Source organism: Crinia signifera, chromosome 6, assembly GCF_055691185.1.
Source record: "Crinia signifera chromosome 6, ASM5569118v1, whole genome shotgun sequence".
Taxonomy (NCBI): Eukaryota; Metazoa; Chordata; class Amphibia; order Anura; family Myobatrachidae; genus Crinia; species Crinia signifera.
The window spans coordinates 33,441,581-33,463,134 of NC_139222.1; the positions used below are offsets into that span (position 1 = coordinate 33,441,581).

The window sequence follows — 21,554 nt, forward strand, 5'->3', positions numbered from 1 at the left end:
ACCACTGCTTTGAAGTCAGATATCTCTGGTTCCCAAGGGCCGATTTTTAAAATTATTGTACCTATGGAAAGAGGGGACCCTCAGCTTTCATCCTCGGGCCCTTAGACTCCTGAGGGGGGTTTCTGGGTACTCAGAACCCCCCCCCCCCCTGCGTGCGCTACTGGCTTAACAAAAACAGTAAAAGCCTCACGAACAGTCCATGTGATGGACACCCTGCAGGTGTCATAGCGTCCTTCTTTGTATTTCTCTTGCATATTAAAACCACATGAAATACTAATTATCAGCATATAATTTCTGACAGTACATGTCCTCAACTTGTGTTATATATATTACAATAATCCAGGTTTCTTACCCTTCTTTTCAGAAAACCACAATAGATAATCAGTGTCTGTCTGATAACCATTACTGATATAAGACAAAATGGCAGCATGTCATGTGACACACTGTTACCAATCGATTTTTAAATTACTATAGACTACATTATGAGAGGTATGCAATCCAGAATCACGGTTCTCGATTCCTCCCAACAGCCGTGATCCTGGCCCGTTTTCTGTTTGCCCGACAGCAAATTGGCAGGCAGGATTCAATGTCCCACCTGCCGATCGGCGGAAGGGGGTGTGGCCACGAAAATGGCCGTGGATTGTCGATCTACATTCGCAATCGCAACAATCCACAGCCGATATTGGCAGAACATGCCCGACAGCTTTTAAAGTCAGGCTCATTCTGGCATGAACCCTCTTCAATGCTGTTGGTAAAGACAGCATTGAATAGGGCCCCTCCACTAATTCCCCTGTCGGAAATGGCCGGGGACGATTGCATACCCAGCTATGACTGATGGACTGGGAAAATCATATTTTGAATAGCCCCAATTTTTTTTTCATGACCCATGTCCACTTTTTTTGTGGGACTGTCATTGATATAAACGAGAATGGAGAGTTCTGTGTTCGGGTGACGTATCCAGCCAGAGGTGGGTGGTTATGGCCAAAACAAGATGGTGAGATCTAGTACCCAACTGCAAACATTGTTAGAAAGGTAAATGACCCTGTACCAGTTAATGCAAAGGGGCCTTTTTTCATTTCCTGGTTAATGTATTTGATGGTTACATCCATGACAGTTTTCTGGTTACATCCACTACGCATACATTCCTTTAAATATTGTCAAGGTAATAAGAAAAACTTTCCTGAAAATTTTACTAAAACAATCTGTGTGGTGTATGCTTTATTGTTAAAAAGCATGGAATACATATTTGTTGTAGTTTCAGAGAAATCAGAAATGTATTTTATTTCAGAAATGACCATGTCCTATCCTGGTTACATTTAAACAATGAATTGATTTATAGCAGACAACAATGGTGAGGCTTGTTCACACTTCATATTTTTATTCACTAGTGGTAGATACAATTGTGGTAAAATTTGCAATTTTGTGTGCATTTTAAATTTGTAACAATCTAGATTTTTACCACAATTATTTTATCTGAGAGTTACATCCGTTATGTTGAAATTGCCCACATACAAAAGTTGTCAGGCCGGTTTTGGCTAGGATAAATGCCCATTCCACAAGGTCAGTAGCTTCCTTTTGGGCTGTGCGTCACTGGGCTTCAGCGGAGAAGTTATGCAGGGCTGCCACCTGGTCCTCTGTTCACACTTGAACCAAATTCTACCGGTTCTATGAGTTCACGCAGAAGGACACTTCATTTGGGCTAGCAGTGCTATGTGCTGTGGACCTGACCCAAAGGACCAGTTCTTGAACGTCTCATGGTTGAGCTGTGTTACCAGGATGGTGACGATAGTCAAAAGGGGATTTTTGTAAGAACTTAATGTTCGAATCCCATTCTCTGAGTACATCCTGTGGGACTTACAGGCCCATACTAATTTTAAACTCCCAGCTCCACCCCCAGCGAAACGGCCGTCTGACCAAGCCGCACTTGTGGCTCACCCCCACTCCATGCCGCACTGACGGCTCTTTGCAGATCCGGACCCTAGATGACAATAGACCGGGCAGAGGTCACTAGGTAAGCGGCGGTAACCGCTACTCTTTATCACTTTGAAATACTGCATTTAACTTCAGCTGGTACACCGCAAACAGCAGTTTTTCTCCCTACCCTTTGCTCCTGATCTCTGGATCTATACCCTATTGCTATTTCTCCATCTACCTACTCACGCAAATAGGAGGCAGGTGCTGCTCATCTGCTACCAATGCTCTAATCGTACAGCACATAGCAGAAAGCAGCACACCTACCCCCAAGAGTAAGATGCATACTTTTACTGTATCCCTCTTGCACATCCCTTTCCTTAGGGGTACTCTCATCTCCAGAAAGTATTTATTGGCACCTAACCCTGCACTGTTATTATAACAACAGGGTACTTGCACTACCAAAAAGGAGAAAGCAGACACCCCACTTTTCTAACTCTGACACTATACATACAGCTAAAAAATTGCAGAACGCTCACTGACTCTCAGAGAACCAGAACGGTTGAGAGAGTCAGCAGCAGCTTCCGCATTCTTTACGATTGTGAGTGTCACTTATCTCTGATATACATCTCCACATTTATACCCCCTCTCTTGTAACGGTTACCTACGCAATTAAATACCTAGATTGGCTCTGCATCTCTGAACTATGTCACACTAAGCAGCTCGGTATAACTAATTGATTGAATAATAGACTCATCTGAGACTGCCTAGGCTATAAGGGATAATATCCGGACTGCACCAGAGGAGAACAATTTCTCTCTGGCCAAATAATCTGATATCTATATTTCGCTTATCACTTCCTTACCACAGGTGATAGGCACAAGAAAATTTGAATCCGAGACCCGGCTGATATATAATAATAGCCCCGATTTGTCTGATCATTATTTGTTTCCTATCAGATTATCCTGGTGTGTATACCAACAGTTGAATACAAATTTATTCTATAATATCTAAATATCATTCAACTGTCCATCCTTAATGTTTGATGTTGTCTGTCTGTCTGTATGTCGAATTATAAGTTTTATGGAACCATTAAAAGTTACATTTTTATTAAAAACCTTTTTTGCCATTTAAAGGAGTGCCCCCAAACAGAAGAGAGTACTTTTCTTATTCACCTTTGATACATTACCCTTACTCTCAGGGGAGCACCGCCACGTCACTATCTACCAATTAATTGGTTAATTGATGCAAAGTCACTGTGGTAATTTATTTCAGTACAAGACCCAACGATATTACCTACACCATTCAGTGTCACTTGTGCTCAGGTCTATCCCCTCCCAGATCCCCTTTTCCCACCCCCTCTCCCATTTATACAACTAATTTTAATCTCCCTCAACAAATTTGTAAAGGTTCCCAAATTTCGGATGGAAATGTATTGGACTTGTGTTGGCAAAGGAACTGGGGAATTACATGGTGTGTCTGCATATCCCCATTGCTCCCTCACATCAGTGGTTCCTCTGCTTTGGCGTCATGTACCAACATTTTCAATTCCAGTCACTCCAATTTGGCCTCGCCATAGCCCCCAAATTTTTTAAAAATTCATGGCGGCATGTCTTCGTCGTCAGGAAATAAGGGTGTTCCCTTACCTGGACTACCTTCTACTCTTGCCCAGTTCTCCAGAGGAGTTGTCCAAACACTTACTGACGTTCCTCCAGCAACATGGGTGGCTTCTCACCTGGGAAAAATCCTCTCTGGTCCTGTCACATAGAGTGCTGCATTTGGAGGCAGTACTGGACTCCACTGTCTTGCGTCTGTTTCTGACAAAAGACAAGTGTCAGAATTTGCTGCCCCGGATACATATGTTTCTTCGACACCCCAGAGTCACGATTCACCTGGCAATGTGAATACTTGTAGTTTGACATGATTGAGTGAGCGCAGAATCACTCATGCCCTCTGCAATGCCTGACCCTGACCAGGTGGGACGGTCCGTCTCATCTGATTAGGTCTCAATCCATGACTCCAGAAGTTCCGATCACCTGAATCAATGCTGTGAAAGTTTTGTCTTCCATATTGGATCCCTCCGGTTTCCATAATCCCTCAGGTGCTCCGGACGGTCAAACAGGAAAGTCGGGATCTCATATTGGTGGCTCCAGTTTGGCCCAGATACCATTGGTTCTTTGACCTTCACAGACTATTGAAGGATCAACCACTCCCACTGCCTCAAAGGCCGGACTTCTCAGCCAAGCTCCTTATCTACAAAGTTCTCATCTCAGCCCTACCTATATGATTCCAGAGAAAGATTGCATCACTACCGAACATACAAACCTTTCTTCAGGGAGTGTTACGCATTCAACCTCATTATGTCCCTCCTACGACCCCATGGAATCTATTGATGGTCCTTGAGGCTCTGAGTAAACACCCGTTTAAATCACTGGAAACTGTGGAACTTAGGTGGCTCACTGAAGACGGTGTTCTTGATTGCCATAGCATCTGCCAGATGTGTGTCTGATTCAAATGCACTATCGTCCTTGGGATGACGACTGCTCATTTACCGAGTGATCTCCAAATTACATATGAAGCAGGAAATTGTGGTTCCAGCTTTGGACTCTATGGAGATGGCTTGTGAGGAGTGTTCTCTGAACCTAGTGCGAGCCTTAAAAATCTATGTGGACCGCCGAACCACTTCTATACGTTAGTCCAATTCCTTATTCATTTTATATGGATTTCACAAACAGGGATGGCCAGCAACAAACAGACTTTAGCTCGCTGGATTTGGCTGGTAATTCTGCAGGCTTATGAATACCTACATATATATCTGCACATTCTACCAGGTCTGTGGGACCGTCATGGGCAAGGCGGCAATGTGGTTCCCTAGCCACACATTCATTAGATTCTATACCTTGATACGTTCACCTCCCAGGAGGCTCTCAAAGGGTTAAGTACTGCTTTAGAAGATCCTCAATGTTAACCCTGCTGTGACCATGAAACCCAAAGAAGAAAATAAAAATTACCTTGGGTTAACTAATTTCTTCGAGGTTCATGTCAGCCACAAGGCGCCCACCCTAACATGCCTGATAGCATATGGCATATATTGGTAAATTTGGGTGTTACATGTGTGACCATGGTCACTAGTTCCCTCCTACTTTCTGTTTGTGAGTGCACTAGGGTGTCTATTACCGATCATCCTCGAGCGACCTTTTCCGCTTCCTGCTGGTTGACAAAACTGAGGAGATGAGCAGGGAGGTGGGGTTATAGAGAAGCTGCGCATCCTAGGAATCCTAAAAGCTTTGCTGTTTGGTGCCTGATCCTCTGGATCCGCCTACATCCCTGATGTTAACCCTGTGGCTCCCTGAACCTCAAAGAAAGAGAAGTAACTGGAGGCAAGTCTACAATAACTCTCGTTTTCTCAATACACAGGGTTACACAGTAGTAAAGAAGACATCTGGTGAGAATGAGACACCCAGTAGTCATCTCTGTGTGTCAGAAGGACAGAAAAGGTCCCAGAGCCCCATATTTGGGCCCACACCTCACTCACTGATACATGGGAGAGACAATGAGCAGAAGATCCTGGAACTTGCCAACAAGATCATCCAGCTGCTGACTAAAGAGGTGATTGATGGGAATGGGACATTATACAGTGACATTGAGGGAGGTGACTGCTGGGGATGGGACATTATACAGTGACACCGGGGGATGTGACCGGAGAGGTGACTGCTGGGAATGGAACATTATACAGTGACATCGAGGGATGTGACTGCTGGGAATGGGACATTATACAGTGACATCGAGGGAGGTGACTGCTGGGAATGGGACATTATACAGTGACATCGAGGGAGGTGACTGCTGGGAATGGGACATTATACAGTGACATCGAGGGAGGTGACCGGAGAGGTGACTGCTGGGAATGGAACATTATACAGTAACACTGGGGATGTGACTGGGGAGTTGACTGCTGGGGATGGGACATTATGCAGTAACACCGAGGTAATGTGACCGGAGAGGTGACTGTTGGGAATGGGGCATTATGCAGTAACACTGGGGGGTGTGACCGGAGAGGTGACTGCTGGGAATGGGACATTATACAGTAACACCGGGAGATGTGACTGGAGAGGTGACTGCTGGGAGTGGGACATTATACAGTAACATCGGGAGATGTGACCGGAGAGGTGATTGCTGGGAATGGGACATTATACAGTAACACCGGGAGATGTGACTGGAGAGGTGACCGCTGGGGATGGGACATTATACAGTAACACCAGGGGATGTGTCTGGGTGATGACTGTATCATTGTCTGTGTCAGGTTCCTATAAGGTGTCAGGATGTCACTATCTATCTCTCCATGGAGGAGTGGGAGTATATAGAGGAACACAAGTGTCTGTACAAGGATGTGATGATGGAGAATCACTGGCCCCTCACATCACTTGGTAAGAGGAGACTTCATTTTATTGTACAGGGTAGAGCAGGTATGGGCGCCCCCTATATATACACACACATCATCTGCTAATCACACCTGTACAGTGTATTCAGTCACTGTGTGTCTGCTATAGATGGATCCAGTAACAGAGATACCCCAGAGAGATGTCCCCGTCCTCTATATTCCCGGCACAGTAAAGAGGAAAATGCCAGGACCCCTCAGGAGAATCAGGTAGATGGGATTTAGTGTCGCCTCAATATAGCATGTATAAGTGACTGTCACTATATGAATTGCAAAACGTTTAACACTATTAGACTTATAAAGATTTACACTTCCAATATGGAGGATAAATCAAGCATGGGTATCCAAAACCTGGGACAACACATGAAGCAAGCTTGACCCTAAGGCAGTGCAGTCCAGTCTAGATCGGGTGCAGTCCTCTCTCTAGGGGTCTTATTCTAGTTCACTCTTTCTGAAAAAAATCCTTCTTAGATGGACAAAACCATATGCACTGCAGGTGGGGCAGATGTTACTTGTGCTTTTTACTGGGTTTTACTTCAAAGTGAGATCTATATTGCAGTGTAACAATAAAGCAGCCAGTATTTACCCTGCACAGAAACAAAATAACTCACCCAAATCTAATTCTCTCTGCACATTTTACATCTGCCTCCTGCAGTGCACATGGTTTTGTCCATTTAAGAAGGATTTTGTCAGAAAGAGTGAACTCGAATAAGGCCCTAAGTCACTTTATTTAAACTATATGAATTGGAGCAGCTGTGTGTCTTATACACTGATATTCTACTGTGTAATCTCAATAACATCAGACATTACTAATGTGGTATTTTTTTAGGTTCAGTGTGAAGATTCGTCTGATATTAAGGCAGAAGATACAGAGGGAGAAGAGACGGATGTGACTGATAATAAGGCAGAAGATACAGGAGGAGAAGAGCTGTATGTGCCTGACATTAAGGCAGAAGATACAGGAGAAGAAGAGACTGATGTGACTGATAATAAGGCAGAAGATACAGAGGGAGAAGAGACGGATGTGACTGATAATAAGGCAGAAGATACAGGAGGAGAAGAGACGGATGTGCCTGATAATAAGGCAGAAGATACAGAGGGAGAAGAGACGGATGTGACTGATAATAAGGCAGAAGATACAGGAGGAGAAGAGCTGTATGTGCCTGACATTAAGGCAGAAGATACAGAGGGAGAAGAGCTGTATGTGCCTGACATTAAGGCAGAAGATACAGAGGGAGAAGAGATGTATGTGCATGACATTAAGGCAGAAGATACAGAGGGAGAAGAGATGTATGTGCCTGATATTAAGGTAGAAGAAGAAGAGTCTTATGTGACAGATAAGGAAGAAGATACAGAGACAGAAGATACATATATGAAGGGTGATCAGCAGTGTAAGAAGGAGAAAATCCCTACAGACACCAGCACAGGTGAGGAATAATAATGTGTTAAATATACCTTGTTCTACCAATACAGCTTTCTCTTATTCTACACCATGGGTCTTCAACCTGTGGCCCTCCAGATGTTGTGAAACTACATGTTCCAACATGCATTGCCACATTTTTTCCTATGAGAGCATGCCAAAACTGTCAGGGCATGCTGGGACATGTAGTTCTACAACATCTGGAGGGCCAAAGGTTGAAGACATGTGTTCTACACCCTCCTCTTTCAGACCAAACTAATGAGGACAATGCATTTGTTAAGTGGGTCCAGAGCCATCAGCCCCTATTATACTCCCTCACATCATGTCACTGTGTGTTACCAGCCCAGAGTTCTGACCAGTCCCCCCCCCCCCCCCCCCCCCCCCCACACACACACACACACAAACTCTCTGGTGTATCTCATACATCAGGAGCCAACAGCCCCTATTATACTCTCCCCTCACATCATGTCACTGTGTGTTACCAGCCCAGAGATCTGACCAGTCTCCTCCCCGCACTCTCTGGTGTATCTCATACATCAGTAGCCATCAGCCCCTATTATACTCCTGCTCTCCCCCTCACATCATGTCACTGTGTGTTACTAGAGATCCGACCAGTCTCCTCCCCACACTCTCTGGTGTATCTCATACATCGGCATCTATCAGCCCCTATTATACTCCTGCTCTCCCCTCACATCATGTCACTGTGTGTTACCAGCCCAGAGATCTGACCAGTCTCCTCCCCACACTCTCTGGTGTATCTCATACATCAGTAGCCATCAGCCCCTATTATACTCCTGCTCTCCCCCTCACATCATGTCACTGTGTGTTACTAGAGATCCGACCAGTCTCCTCCCCACACTCTCTGGTGTATCTCATACATCAGTAGCCATCAGCCCCTATTATACTCCTGCTCTCCCCTCACATCATGTCACTGTGTGTTACCAGAGATCCGACCAGTCTCCTCCCCACACTCTCTGGTGTATCTCATACATCAGTAGCCATCAGCCCCTATTATACTCCTGCTCCCCCCTCACATCATGTCACTGTGTGTTACCAGCCCAGATATCCGACCAGTCTCCTCCCCACACACTCTGGTGTATCTCATACATCAGGAGCCATCAGTCCCTATTATACTCCTGCTCTCCCCTCACATCATGTCACTGTGTGTTACCAGCCCAGAGATCTGACCAGTCTCCTCCCCACACTCTCTGGTGTATCTCATACATCCGGAGCCATCAGCCCCTATTATACTCCTGCTCTCCCCCTCACATCATGTCACTGTGTGTTACCAGCCCAGAGATCTGACCAGTCTCCTCCCCACACGCTCTGGTGTATCTCATACATCAGGAGCCATCAGCCCCTATTATACTCCTGCTCTCCCCTCACATCATGTCACTGTGTGTTACCAGCCCAGAGATCTGACCAGTCTCCTCCCCACACTCTCTGGTGTATCACATACATCTGCAGCCATCAGCCCCTATTATACTCCTGCTCTCCCCTCACATCATGTCACTGTGTGTTACCAGCCCAGAGATCTGACCAGTCTCCTCCCTACACGCTCTGGTGTATCTCATACATCAGGAGCCATCAGCCCCTATTATACTCCTGCTCCCCCCTCACATCATGTCACTGTGTGTTACCAGCCCAGAGATCTGACCAGTCTCCTCCCCACACTCTCTGGTGTATCTCATACATCAGGAGACATCAGCCCCTAATATACTCCTGCTCTCCCCCCTCACATCATGTCACTGTGTGTTACCAGCCCAGAGATCTGACCAGTCTCCTCCCTACACGCTCTGGTGTATCTCATACATCAGGAGCCATCAGCCCCTATTATACTCCTGCTCCCCCCTCACATCATGTCACTGTGTGTTACCAGCCCAGAGATCTGACCAGTCTCCTCCCCACACTCTCTGGTGTATCTCATACATCAGGAGACATCAGCCCCTAATATACTCCTGCTCTCCCCCCTCACATCATGTCACTGTGTGTTACCAGCCCAGAGATCTGACCAGTCTCCTCCCCACACTCTCTGGTGTATCACATACATCTGCAGCCATCAGCCCCTATTATACTCCTGCTCTCCCCTCACATCATGTCACTGTGTGTTACCAGCCCAGAGATCTGACCAGTCTCCTCCCTACACGCTCTGGTGTATCTCATACATCAGGAGCCATCAGCCCCTATTATACTCCTGCTCCCCCCTCACATCATGTCACTGTGTGTTACCAGCCCAGAGATCTGACCAGTCTCCTCCCCACACTCTCTGGTGTATCTCATACATCAGGAGCCATCAGCCCCTATTATACTCCTGCTCTCCCCCTCACATCATGTCACTGTTTGTTACCAGCCCAGAGATCTGACCAGTCTCCACCCCACACTCTCTGGTGTATCTCATACATCAGAAGCCATCAGCCCCTATTATACTCCTGCTCTCCCCTCACATCATGTCACTGTGTGTTACCAGCCCAGAGATCTGACCAGTCTCCTCCCCACACTCTCTGGTGTATCTCATACATCGTCAGCCATCAGCCCCTATTATGCTCCCGCTGGAGTAGTGGTAACCAGTGACCAGGGCATGCTGCCAGTATACCCCACAGCTACTGTGCTGCCACGTGTATACTGTGTGTGAGAGAGAAGTGACTGGCTGCACAGTGTCACTGGCTTATGTGGGTTCCTGTCCCATAGTACTAGCTGGGCAATGTGTAAGCTGGGGTAATGTTACTCCCCTCAGTCTGAATGTCTCCGTGGCTGGGTCTATGCAGTCTGCTTGGTGATCCCATTGTATTGTATGTTATGACCACACTTTGGAGGTCATTCTAGTTTGATTGTTCCCCTGTACATTAACACGGGGAGCGATGTTTTGCTACTGTGCATAACCATTTATACGCATGTGCAGGCTCCATTTGCAAACGGACGTGGCGACTTGTATAGTCTACGGACCGTTCGTATGGAGCAGTGCGGGTCTGGGGTGGCAGACATGGGAGTTCCCATGGTAAATTTGTCTGTGACACGGGGGGTGGGCAGCTGACCTCACCGGCTGTCAGCTGCCCACCCTTTTCCCATACAAGGGCACCACAAATCTGAGTCACCAGAGTGTGACTTATATGTTCGTCGCCCGTGGAATGATTTCTGCCCCGCACGCAAGCTGCAAATGGATGTTTATAGAAAACAACTATTCGCATGAGTGCGGGGGGCATTCGTGCGGGCGGTGTTTAGTTGACGAATTTCTCAGCTCTGCGAGTCAACCAGAATGACCTCCTTTATCTGTGTAACAGTCACATTTGCTGTATGTACATATAGAGATGTAATTAGTGGTTGTGGTTGGTAAATTCATATTAGACATCATGGACTCACTCATGGTATTATCCTATATGTATATGGGGTCCTCAGCGCCTTACACAGTATATAAAAGAATCCCTGCAAACATGACAAGAAATAGGGAAAAGATGGTACAGAACATTGCATTATAAATAGGTGTCCGGCAGGAATGGGAGCCAGTGTAGGGCCTGTAGGAGAGGGGGCAGAAGCCGTCAGTTGGAGAACATGAGCTGTGGACAGAGATGGACGTTGGGGAGGACGCATAGGAGCAGGTTACAGTAATATAGTCTAGGGGTGACCAGTGAGTGGATGAGGGTCTTAGTTGTCTCCAAGGTGAGAGAGGGTCTGATCCTAAAAGCTGCCAAGGTACCTGTGTATTATCACAGTGCCCGTTAAGTAGTTAACGTAGTGTCCTATTCAGCGTAGTATGGTACTCTGGGATCGCATCGCATGTGATTTGCGTGCGATGCAATGGTACTTGTGCACCCCTGTCCGCGGATCACATCGCATAGCATGCAATGCGATTTAGCACACCCCCACCATCCACGTCACCCCGAAGCGTGGCGAGCAGACCCGCTGCTCGTCCTCCCGACCTGTTCATACCCCTACTATCCACGTTGGCGTGGAGTTGATTTTATAAAGTGTGTCGAATGCAGAAAGCCACGGAGCCGGAAGCATGACAAGCGGCCGCGGAAAACAATCCCGAAGCGTGGCGAGCGGACGTGGATTACTTGATGTGTATTCGCTGCACTCGCCAAACTTTATAAAATCAACTCCACGCCGACGTGGATATTGGGGGTATGAACAGGTCGGGAGTACCGGGGACGCTCGCAACGCTTCGGGGTGACTAGGATAGTGGGGGTGTGCTTAATCGCATTGCATGTAAATTGCGTGCAATGCGATCCGCAGGCAGGGGTGCCATGAAACTGCATAAATACCATTGCATCACACGCAAATCGGATGCGATGCAATTTCAGCGCCGCCGTACGTAAACTATTTGGTCGCCATGATAATACACAAGTACCGCTTCCAATACTGGGACAGGGACTGATTGTGGGGATTGTAAGAAAGGGTGGAGATCAGGATGACGCTAAGGCAGCAGCCTTGCAGCATCGATGGTGAGATGTCAGTGGATAGTAACATCAAGGATAGTGAGGGGATCGCAGATGGTGGGGAGACAATCGGCTCAGTCTTAGGGGTATATTTACTAAAGGTCAATTTAAAACTCGATATTAATCAGTGTTGTGTCCTAGCCCAGGAAGTCCGGCATGGATTAAGAGCTAGTTTAAAAGGGATCAACATCGCCCTTTAGTAAATATATCCCTCAGGCTGGGTACACACTTACAGATATATCTGCAGAACAACTGATCTGTAGATATATCTGTGGACGGATCGGGCAGCTTGTTCTCCGTACATCCTGACCAATCCATGGAGACTGATGTCACAACTGGGCGGGTGCAATTACATCCGCTGGCCAATTCAGCTGCTGATCACCACCAGCTCCTGCAGAGGGTGTACGAGAGGTCAGGAGATCACCCTCACACACAGCACGATGCACCAACTAGCTTTAGGTGTGTTGACCATCGGCTGCGTTGCAGAGCTGAAGCGCTATGTCTGAACAATGTCGTTCAGACCTGTCACTGGCTGAAAGACCAGCGATATATTGGCCAGTGTGTACGCAGCATTAGAATTGTTCAGTTTAAGTACTAAAATATCCATGAACATTTCCTTCTCAATGTAATCAATTATATCTGTTTTTATTCATCTGTTTCCAGTAGATGGGCGCACAAGCAGGAATACCTCGGATGGAGATCTCATTGTGTCTCCAGGTTTTATAATAGAAGATAAGAACATCGGACAAGATTCTCCAGAAGAAAACCCCATTATCCCCAATATACACCCAACATTTCACAGTGCAGATATTTTATCTGGTCTCTCTAGTCATGAGGAACCTTCTGATATATCAGATCTTACTATGCACCGTACAGACCATAAATATAATACAAAATCATCCAGTTCTAAGTTTGGTAAGCGTTCTATACATCAGTTAGATTCTGTTTTACATCAGAGACATCACACAGGGGAGAAACCATTTTCATGCTCTGAATGTGGGAAATGTTTTACACGCAAATCATATCTTGTTATACATGAGAGAATTCACACAGGTGAGAAACCATATTCATGCTCTGAGTGTGGAAAATGTTTTACACACAAATCATATCTTGTTAAACATGAGCGAAGTCACACAGGTGAGAAACCATATTCATGCTCTGAATGTGGGAAATGTTTTCAACAGAAATCAAATCTTGTTATGCATGAGAGAATTCACACAGGTGAGAAACCATTTTCATGCTCTGAATGTGGGAAATGTTTTACACAGAAATCATATCTTGTTATGCATGAGAGAATTCACACAGGTGAGAAACCATTTTCATGCTCTGAATGTGGGAAATGTTTTCAACAGAAATCAAATCTTGTTATGCATGAGAGAATTCACACAGGTGAGAAACCTTTTTCATGCTCTGAGTGTGGGAAAGGGTTTACACACAAATCACGTCTTGTTACACATGAGAGAAGTCACACAGGTGAGAAACCATATTCATGCTCTGAGTGTGGAAAAGGTTTTGCAAGTAAATCAGTTCTTGTTATGCATGAGAGAATTCACACAGGTGTGAAACCATTTTCATGCTCTGAATGTGGGAAATTTTTTCAAAAGAAATCAAATCTTGTTTCGCATGAGAGAATTCACACAGGTGTGAAACCATTTTCATGCTCTGAATGTGGGAAATGTTTTCCACTGAAATCAAATCTTGTTAGACATGAGAGAAGTCACACAGGTGATAAACCATTTTCATGCTCTGAATGTGGGAAATGGTTTACAGAAAAATCATCACTTATTACACATGAGAGAATTCACACAGGTGAGAAACCATATTCATGTTCTGAATGTGGGAAATGTTTTGCAATTAAATCAGCTCTTGTTCTGCATGAAAAATCACACAGGTGAGAAGCTATTTTCATGCTCTGAAAGTGGGAAATGGTTTACAGAGAAATCAGCTGTTTTATAGACACAAGAAAACTCACACAAAAATATAATTTCAATGAGCTGATCTAAATCAAACAGAAGTATCAACACTAAATTCCTCCATCATCCATCAGGTGTGGAATATTACATAGGCCCTTATTCTAGTTGATTCGGACGGATGCGTATTTCCGACAGGAACCAAGTGTTCTTAGCCCCGCCTACCAAATGGATCGCTCACACTGTCCGAATTCAGTAAGACGCCGAGCGTACGGACCGCGAGCGGATGTTTCATGCGGACACCTCATCCGCCAACCATGGAATGATGGACCGGACATTTTTCCGTATGAAAGCAGGGATATGGGCGGCCAGCTGGCATCCGGCTATGTCAGCTGTCCGCCACCCACACGTGCGTCATGGCCGCATTACCATGCATACGCCCATCATTTTCATGGGAACGCCCATGAAATGTGGGGCATGCGCATATGGTAATGAGCCCAAACAGCCCTTCACGCCCCTCTCCACCCCCTGCTCGGATGGGTCCATATGATCCTTTTCTGCGCAGAATTCACGGCGAGGTTTGGACGTGCGAGGTGATCGCACATGCGCAGATACGACTCTGCACATGAGCAAATACCAAATATCGGCCGTCCGACCGCACACGGACCCGTCCGACTCAATCACAAAAAGGGCCATAGTGTCTAGATAGCCAGTCAATAAGTCTATCACCAAAAGTCGGCATAGGAAAGATTAACAGGGAAAAAATTTCAACCTAAAAAAGTCTACATACATTTTAAAAAAATATTTGTGTCAATGTTGATATGGACTCCCAATTAGCGTAATGCCTACTCTCTCCACCTTGGTGCAAGTTACACACATGTAATGCCGGCGGACACGTCTGATTGGCTGAATGCACCATTTATGCTGATGTAACAGTTCTATTGCTGCTGTCATTTATTCCCATGGTTACAGTGACATGAGCGATCAGTGTGCAGTAAGACTCCATGTCTCCTAGTCTGACTGTATATGGGACAGCAGCTGGTATATGTATTACTGAGTCATTATATAACTGCATTGTTGTAACTGCTTTGTCTCTGCATTATATATATATATATATATATATATATATAAAATACACTGTGACCCTGTACTGTAATGTGTGTGGTGTATACTGATATTTGGGCCATCACTATGACTCTGCGCCTGTGCTGATGATGAGAGGGACGGAGAGCAGCCAGCGGTGCAGCTGATGGAGAGCGGACAGGGGGGGTGATGCCCCCAATCACCTCACCATGCGCCCCCCTGCCCGCTCTCCATCAGCTGGACCGCTGCAGTCCCTCTCAACATCAGCACACCCTGTGCTGCTGCTACCGCTTTTCACACTGTTGCTTTCACACCGCAAACCTGCTTTAGACCAGGTATTTACATGCGGTGTGAAAGCGGTTAAACTTGTTCTGACCCGTTTCAAAAAACGTTTTAAATTCCTGGTCTGAGCAGGTTTTGCGGTGTGAAAGCAGCATTACTCTCACCGGGGTCAGAGCTGGAAGATAATGTGTTCCCACAGTGCAGGTGTCTGATGCTATGTGGCAGGATCTGTACAAATATAACATGAGACCCATAGTAGCTGTATACCAGGTGGTGTTACATATAAACACATCATTAATGAGCAGCGAGTTTGGTGATCACAGATAAATTTAACAGAGGTTGTGCTAAACTAGTAGCAGCGTCCAGTCATAATTATTATTGTGTCTGCCAGTGGTTTTCAGGACCCCAAACCGTTCACATTCCCAGGTCACCCTGCAGGTGCAGTCATTACTCACTGACACATTCCTAGGTCACCCAGCAGGTGCAGTCATTACTCACTGACACATTCCTAGGTCACCCAGCAGGTGCAGTCATTACTCACTGACACATTCCTAGGTCACCCTGACAGGTACACTCATTACTCACTGACACATTCCCAGGTCACCCAGCAGGTGCACTCATTACTCACTGACACATTCCCAGGTCACCCAGCAGGTGCAGTCATTACTCACTGACGCATTCCTAGGTCACCCTGCAGGTGCACTCATTACTCACTGACACATTCCTAGGTCACCCAGCAGGTGCAGTCATTACTCACTGACACATTCCTAGGTCACCCTGACAGGTGCAGTCATTACTCACTGACACATTCCTAGGTCACCCAGCAGGTGCACTCATTACTCACTGACACATTCCCAGGTCACCCAGCAGGTGCAGTCATTACTCACTGACACATTCCCAGGTCACCCTGACAGGTGCACTCATTACTCACTGACACATTCCCAGGTCACCCTGACAGGTACACTCATTACTCACTGACACATTCCCAGGTCACCCAGCAGGTGCACTCATTACTCACTGACACATTCCCAGGTCACCCAGCAGGTGCAGTCATTACTCACTGACACATTCCCAGGTCACCCTGACAGGTGCACTCATTACTCACTGACACATTCCCAGGTCACCCAGCAGGTGCACTCATTACTCACTGACACATTCCCAGGTCACCCAGCAGGTGCAGTCATTACTCACTGACACATTCCCAGATCACCCTGCAGGTGCACTCATTACTCACTGACACATTCCCAGGTCACCCAGCAGGTGCAGTCATTACTCACTGACACATTCCTAGGTCACCCTGCAGGTGCACTCATTACTCACTGACACATTTCCCGTCATCTGGCAGGTGCACTCATTACTCACTGAAACATTTCCCGTCATCTGGCAGGTGCACTCATTACTCACTGAAACATTTCCCGTCATCTGGCAGGTGTACTTATTACTGTCTGACACATGTAAAAGATCCACAGGTGGTTGTTAAGCTGCACAAGTTCTCTAATCAATGTTGGAGGAATTGTGTGGAATAGAAGATATTTTCTGGTCATGTCCTAAAATCCTCCAGCTCTGGACAGATGTTTGTACTTTTGCATCCATATACCTATGCCGCCCTCATTGGCCTTATTACATATTTATCCTAGCACTTTGTCTATCGCAGGTTGTTATATACAGGCCATTATTGCTTCCAGAGCAGTAATTGCAAAGAGAAACCAGTAGGATATAACCAAGCGCAGGGCACTAGTAATGGTCCCAGCTGCCGTTTATGAGGGATACTCAGCCCTCAAAAAAGACAAAAACATATACACAAAGGTAAACGGCGCAAATGGACCACACTTATACCCCTTTTACACCAAAACGCTGGGTCGCACCCGGCTTTTTTAGACCCAGGTTCAAGCCAGGTGCGACCCGGCGTTTAGTGCAATTTACACGGCACCCGCGCCCCCCCCCCCCCCCCCCCCCCCCCCCGTGCTTGGAGATGACAGGATGATGTCATCTCCAAGCGCCAATCACCGCCGCCGCCGGACCGGAACGCTGCTGGGGGCAGCCCAGCACTAAGGTACGCTGCTGGCCGGGCTGCCCCCAGTCCCCGCGCACACTCCCCCCGCCGTCGCACAGGAGGTGAATGGATGCCGCACACAGGCATCCGTTCACCTCCCTCCCCCGCCGCTGCTGTCTGCAGGGTATAGCAGACCGCAGCGCCGGCTGTCAGTGTCAGGCTGACAACCCGTCCAACCTGCGGACGCTGCGTCTGCAGTTTGGACGTTCCCCATTCATGTAAATGGGAGCCAGGTCATCCGACCCGGCGTTCCCATTTACACCGCCCTCTACCCAGGTCCTAGCCGTGTTCTACCCAGGTCAGGACCTGGGTAGAAGTCCCGTGTAAAGGGACACGGCGTTAGGGATTTACACCGCCGAAGATCCGGGTCTGACCCGGATTTTTCGGCGGTGTAAAAGGGGTATTAGTATCAAAAAGTATACATTTATTTAAAATACACAAAGAAAATTTCTAATGCAATTTACAATACCACCGGCCGGTAGAACAATCAAATGTGCACAACAATCAATTTTTGACCATAAAAATATAATTAAAAACTAAATCACTGAGCTGCAACGTGTGTGACTGGGATCCAATGGTTATTAAGCATATACCTATAGATACCCAATTGGGCTACTGTGTGATGTGGACCTAAGGCTTGGTAGCTTCTCATCACTTTAAGTGATGTATTCAGGGGTAATCAGTCCCAGAGTCTCCCTGTAGGCACACTGATGTTAGTTTGGATAGCAAGCGTGTTAGTCAGTCACACAGAGAGGCTTGGTTATGGATCCGCCTTCACAAATGCTCCGTGTTGTAAAGACTGCGAATGCCCATTCATTCAAGCATAGCAGCATATGGAAATGAATGAAATAATACTTAGGCTTCCAATCGAGTGCAGGCAGTAGGTAGCGATGTGTAATCCACTTTTGGGTGAGAGTTCACTGGCCTGGAGCGGGTCCCCGGCTGCTGGTCTTCCCGATAATGCAGCCCTCTCTAGGACTCCCTGCTACGGCAAAGGTCTCCCCGACTCACGTGGTTTGCTTGTTTGCGGAAGTAGGTAGTGACGTGTGATGACGCGTTTCCCCGCCTTTCTCCTGGTCAGCGGCTTCATCAGATTGAAGCAAAGGACTGTACAAATCCTTCTCCCCTGCCCTTACTAAAATTGTTGATGGAAACTTTGGGTTTGTTCCTATTCCCTAAAGCCAACTCCCCATTAGTTGAGCTGGCATGAATACTCATTGTCAAGTGAAGGAGCTGATCATCTTCTTGATAGTGATTGATTGAATGATATCACACATTCATAAAGTTTTCTATGTATCTAAAGGTCCCCATACTCTGGGCCGATTCCGACGAATCGGGCCATGAAATTGGCTCATTTTGACCCCTCAGGTGCGATGTGCGGTCCCTTGCGCATCGGACCTGATCGGGTGGTCAGATCTGCTGCCCGTGCACCCACGTGACCAGGGACCACGTTTACCATGCTGGGGGAGGGGGGCGAGCAGTGGGTTCCGTTCAGCTGGTGGTGGGGCCGGGCAGCTCTCAGCCAATCAACGTCCGATCAGTCATTTCAAAATATTTGGCAAAATGCAGCCACACTACAAGATCCTAGCTGCCGCCGCTCTGACGGACCCTGCTGCCCGCCACTACCACCAGCTGGACTGAACCCCGCTAAACACTCCCCCACACACACACACACAAAACCACCTTCCCCCGCCGCAGCAGCTCCCAAGGAGAATTACATGCAATATATTGCATGCAAAAATGGCCTATCAAGTGCCAGATCGCATGTAAGCTGCCCGGGGAGCTGCCAGGGCAAATTAGTCCGAAGAGTCGGGGCCTTAACTATTCAGACTCTTTATTTTATTATTAATATTGTCTTTCTATAGTATTATACGACTACAATATATACCATCTTGTCAATTTTTTATTGTTAATAATATGTATAGTTGTACTTTATTGGTGATCTGTATTCGGACTCTTTCCCTTTTTATTCCCCTTGTCCTTTTTCTGTTTTCCTTTCCTTAATCCAAGGAACAACACTTTTCAATAAAAAAAACTATTGATGCAAAAAAAGCGGCCTTATTTACTATTTTGATTTAGTTTTATTTCTCTTTTTACACTGAGTATACAGTAGAGTGTCCTGGGGGCGCCTGTGCTGTTACTCCTTCACCCAATTAGCCAGTCACAACTGCGTGTGTGATTTCGGCCAGTCCGGGGGCAAGTGATGCTGCGGAAGTTGAGGTAAGGTGGTTAGCGTCTTTATAACATACAGAGATCCCCCCATAGTGCAGCATGTCACAGTGTAACATACAGGGATCCCCCCATAGTGCAGCGTGTCACAGTGTAACATACAGGGATCCCCCAGAGTGCAGCGTATCACAGTGTAACATACAGGGATCCCCCCATAGTGCAGCGTGTCACCGTGTAACATACAGGGATCCCCCATAGTGCAGCGTGTCACAGTGTAACATACAGGGATCCCCCCATAGTGCAGCGTGTCACAGTGTAACATACAGGGATCCCCCCCCCATAGTGCAGCGTGTCACAGTGTAACATACAGGGATCCCCCCATAGTGCAGCATGTCACAGTGTAACATACAGGGATCCCCCCATAGTGCAGCGTGTCACAGTGTAACATACAGGGATCCCCCAGAGTGCAGCGTATCACAGTGTAACATACAGGGATCCCCCCATAGTGCAGCGTGTCACCGTGTAACATACAGGGATCCCCCATAGTGCAGCGTGTCACAGTGTAACATACAGGGATCCCCCCATAGTGCAGCGTGTCACAGTGTAACATACAGGGATCCCCCCCCCATAGTGCAGCGTGTCACAGTGTAACATACAGGGATCCCCCCATAGTGCAGCGTGTCACAGTGTAACATACAGGGATCCCCCATAGTGCAGCCTGTCACAGTGTAACATACAGGGATCCCCCATAGTGCAGCGTGTCACAGTGTAACATACAGGGATCACCCCATAGTGCAGCATGTCACAGCGTAACATACAGGGATCCCCCATAGTGCAGCGTGTCACAGTGTAACATACAGGGATCCCCCATAGTGCAGCGTGTCACAGTGTAACATACAGGGATCACCCCATAGTGCAGCGTGTCACAGCGTAACATACAGGGATCCCCCATAGTGCAGCGTGTCACAGTGTAACATACAGTGATCCCCCCATAGTGCAGCGTGTCACAGTGTAACATACAGGGATCCCCCATAGTGCAGCCTGTCACAGTGTAACATACAGGGATCCCCCATAGTGCAGCGTGTCACAGTGTAACATACAGGGATCCCCCATAGTGCAGCCTGTCACAGTGTAACATACAGGGATCCCCCATAGTACAGCGTGTCACAGTGTAACATACAGGGATCCCCCCATAGTGCAGAGTGTCACAATGTAATATACAGGGATCCCCCATAGTGCAGCGTGTCACAGTGTAACATACAGGGATCCCCCCATAGTGCAGCGTGTCACAGTGTAACATACAGGGATCCCCCCATAGTGCAGCATGTCACAGTGTAACATACAGGGATCCCCCATAGTGCAGCGTGTCACAGTGTAACATACAGGGATCCCCCCCATAGTGCAGCGTGTCACAGTGTAACATACAGGGATCCCCCATAGTGCAGCGTGTCACAGTGTAACATACAGGGATCCCCCCATAGAGCAGCGTGCCACAGTGTAACATACAGAGATCCCCCCCATAGTGCAGCGTGTCACAGTGTAACATACAGGGATCCCCCCCATAGTGCAGCGTGTCACAGTGTAACATACAGGGATCCCCCCATAGTGCAGCGTGTCACAGTGTAACATACAGGGATCCTCCCATAGTGCAGCGTGTCACAGTGTAACATACAGGGATCCCCCCATAGTGCAGTGTGTCACAGTGTAACATACAGGGATCCCCCCCATAGTGCAGCGTGTCACAGTGTAACATACAGGGATCCCCCATAGTGCAGCGTGTCACAGTGTAACATACAGGGATCCCCCCATAGTGCAGCGTGTCACAGTGTAACATACAGGGATCCCCCCATAGTGCAGC

At 47.1% G+C, this 21,554-nt stretch overlaps 2 protein-coding genes across 3 annotated transcripts in view; one reads left to right on the plus strand and one right to left on the minus strand.

Annotated features, from left to right (window-relative positions):
- The window catches only part of LOC146007509 (uncharacterized), a 99,380-nt gene that overhangs the window by 26,670 nt on the left and 51,156 nt on the right, over positions 1 to 21,554 (minus strand). The window lies entirely within an intron of this gene.
- LOC146007512 (uncharacterized) overlaps positions 1 to 21,554 on the plus strand; it is a 134,173-nt gene that overhangs the window by 10,149 nt on the left and 102,470 nt on the right. The window contains exons 3-7 of the mRNA XM_083145916.1: positions 5,329 to 5,520; positions 6,212 to 6,335; positions 6,459 to 6,556; positions 7,176 to 7,773; positions 12,863 to 13,588. Coding sequence (XP_083002042.1) covers positions 5,329 to 5,520; positions 6,212 to 6,335; positions 6,459 to 6,556; positions 7,176 to 7,773; positions 12,863 to 13,588 — 1,738 coding nt within the window. The remainder of the gene's footprint in view (positions 1 to 5,328; positions 5,521 to 6,211; positions 6,336 to 6,458; positions 6,557 to 7,175; positions 7,774 to 12,862; positions 13,589 to 21,554) is intronic.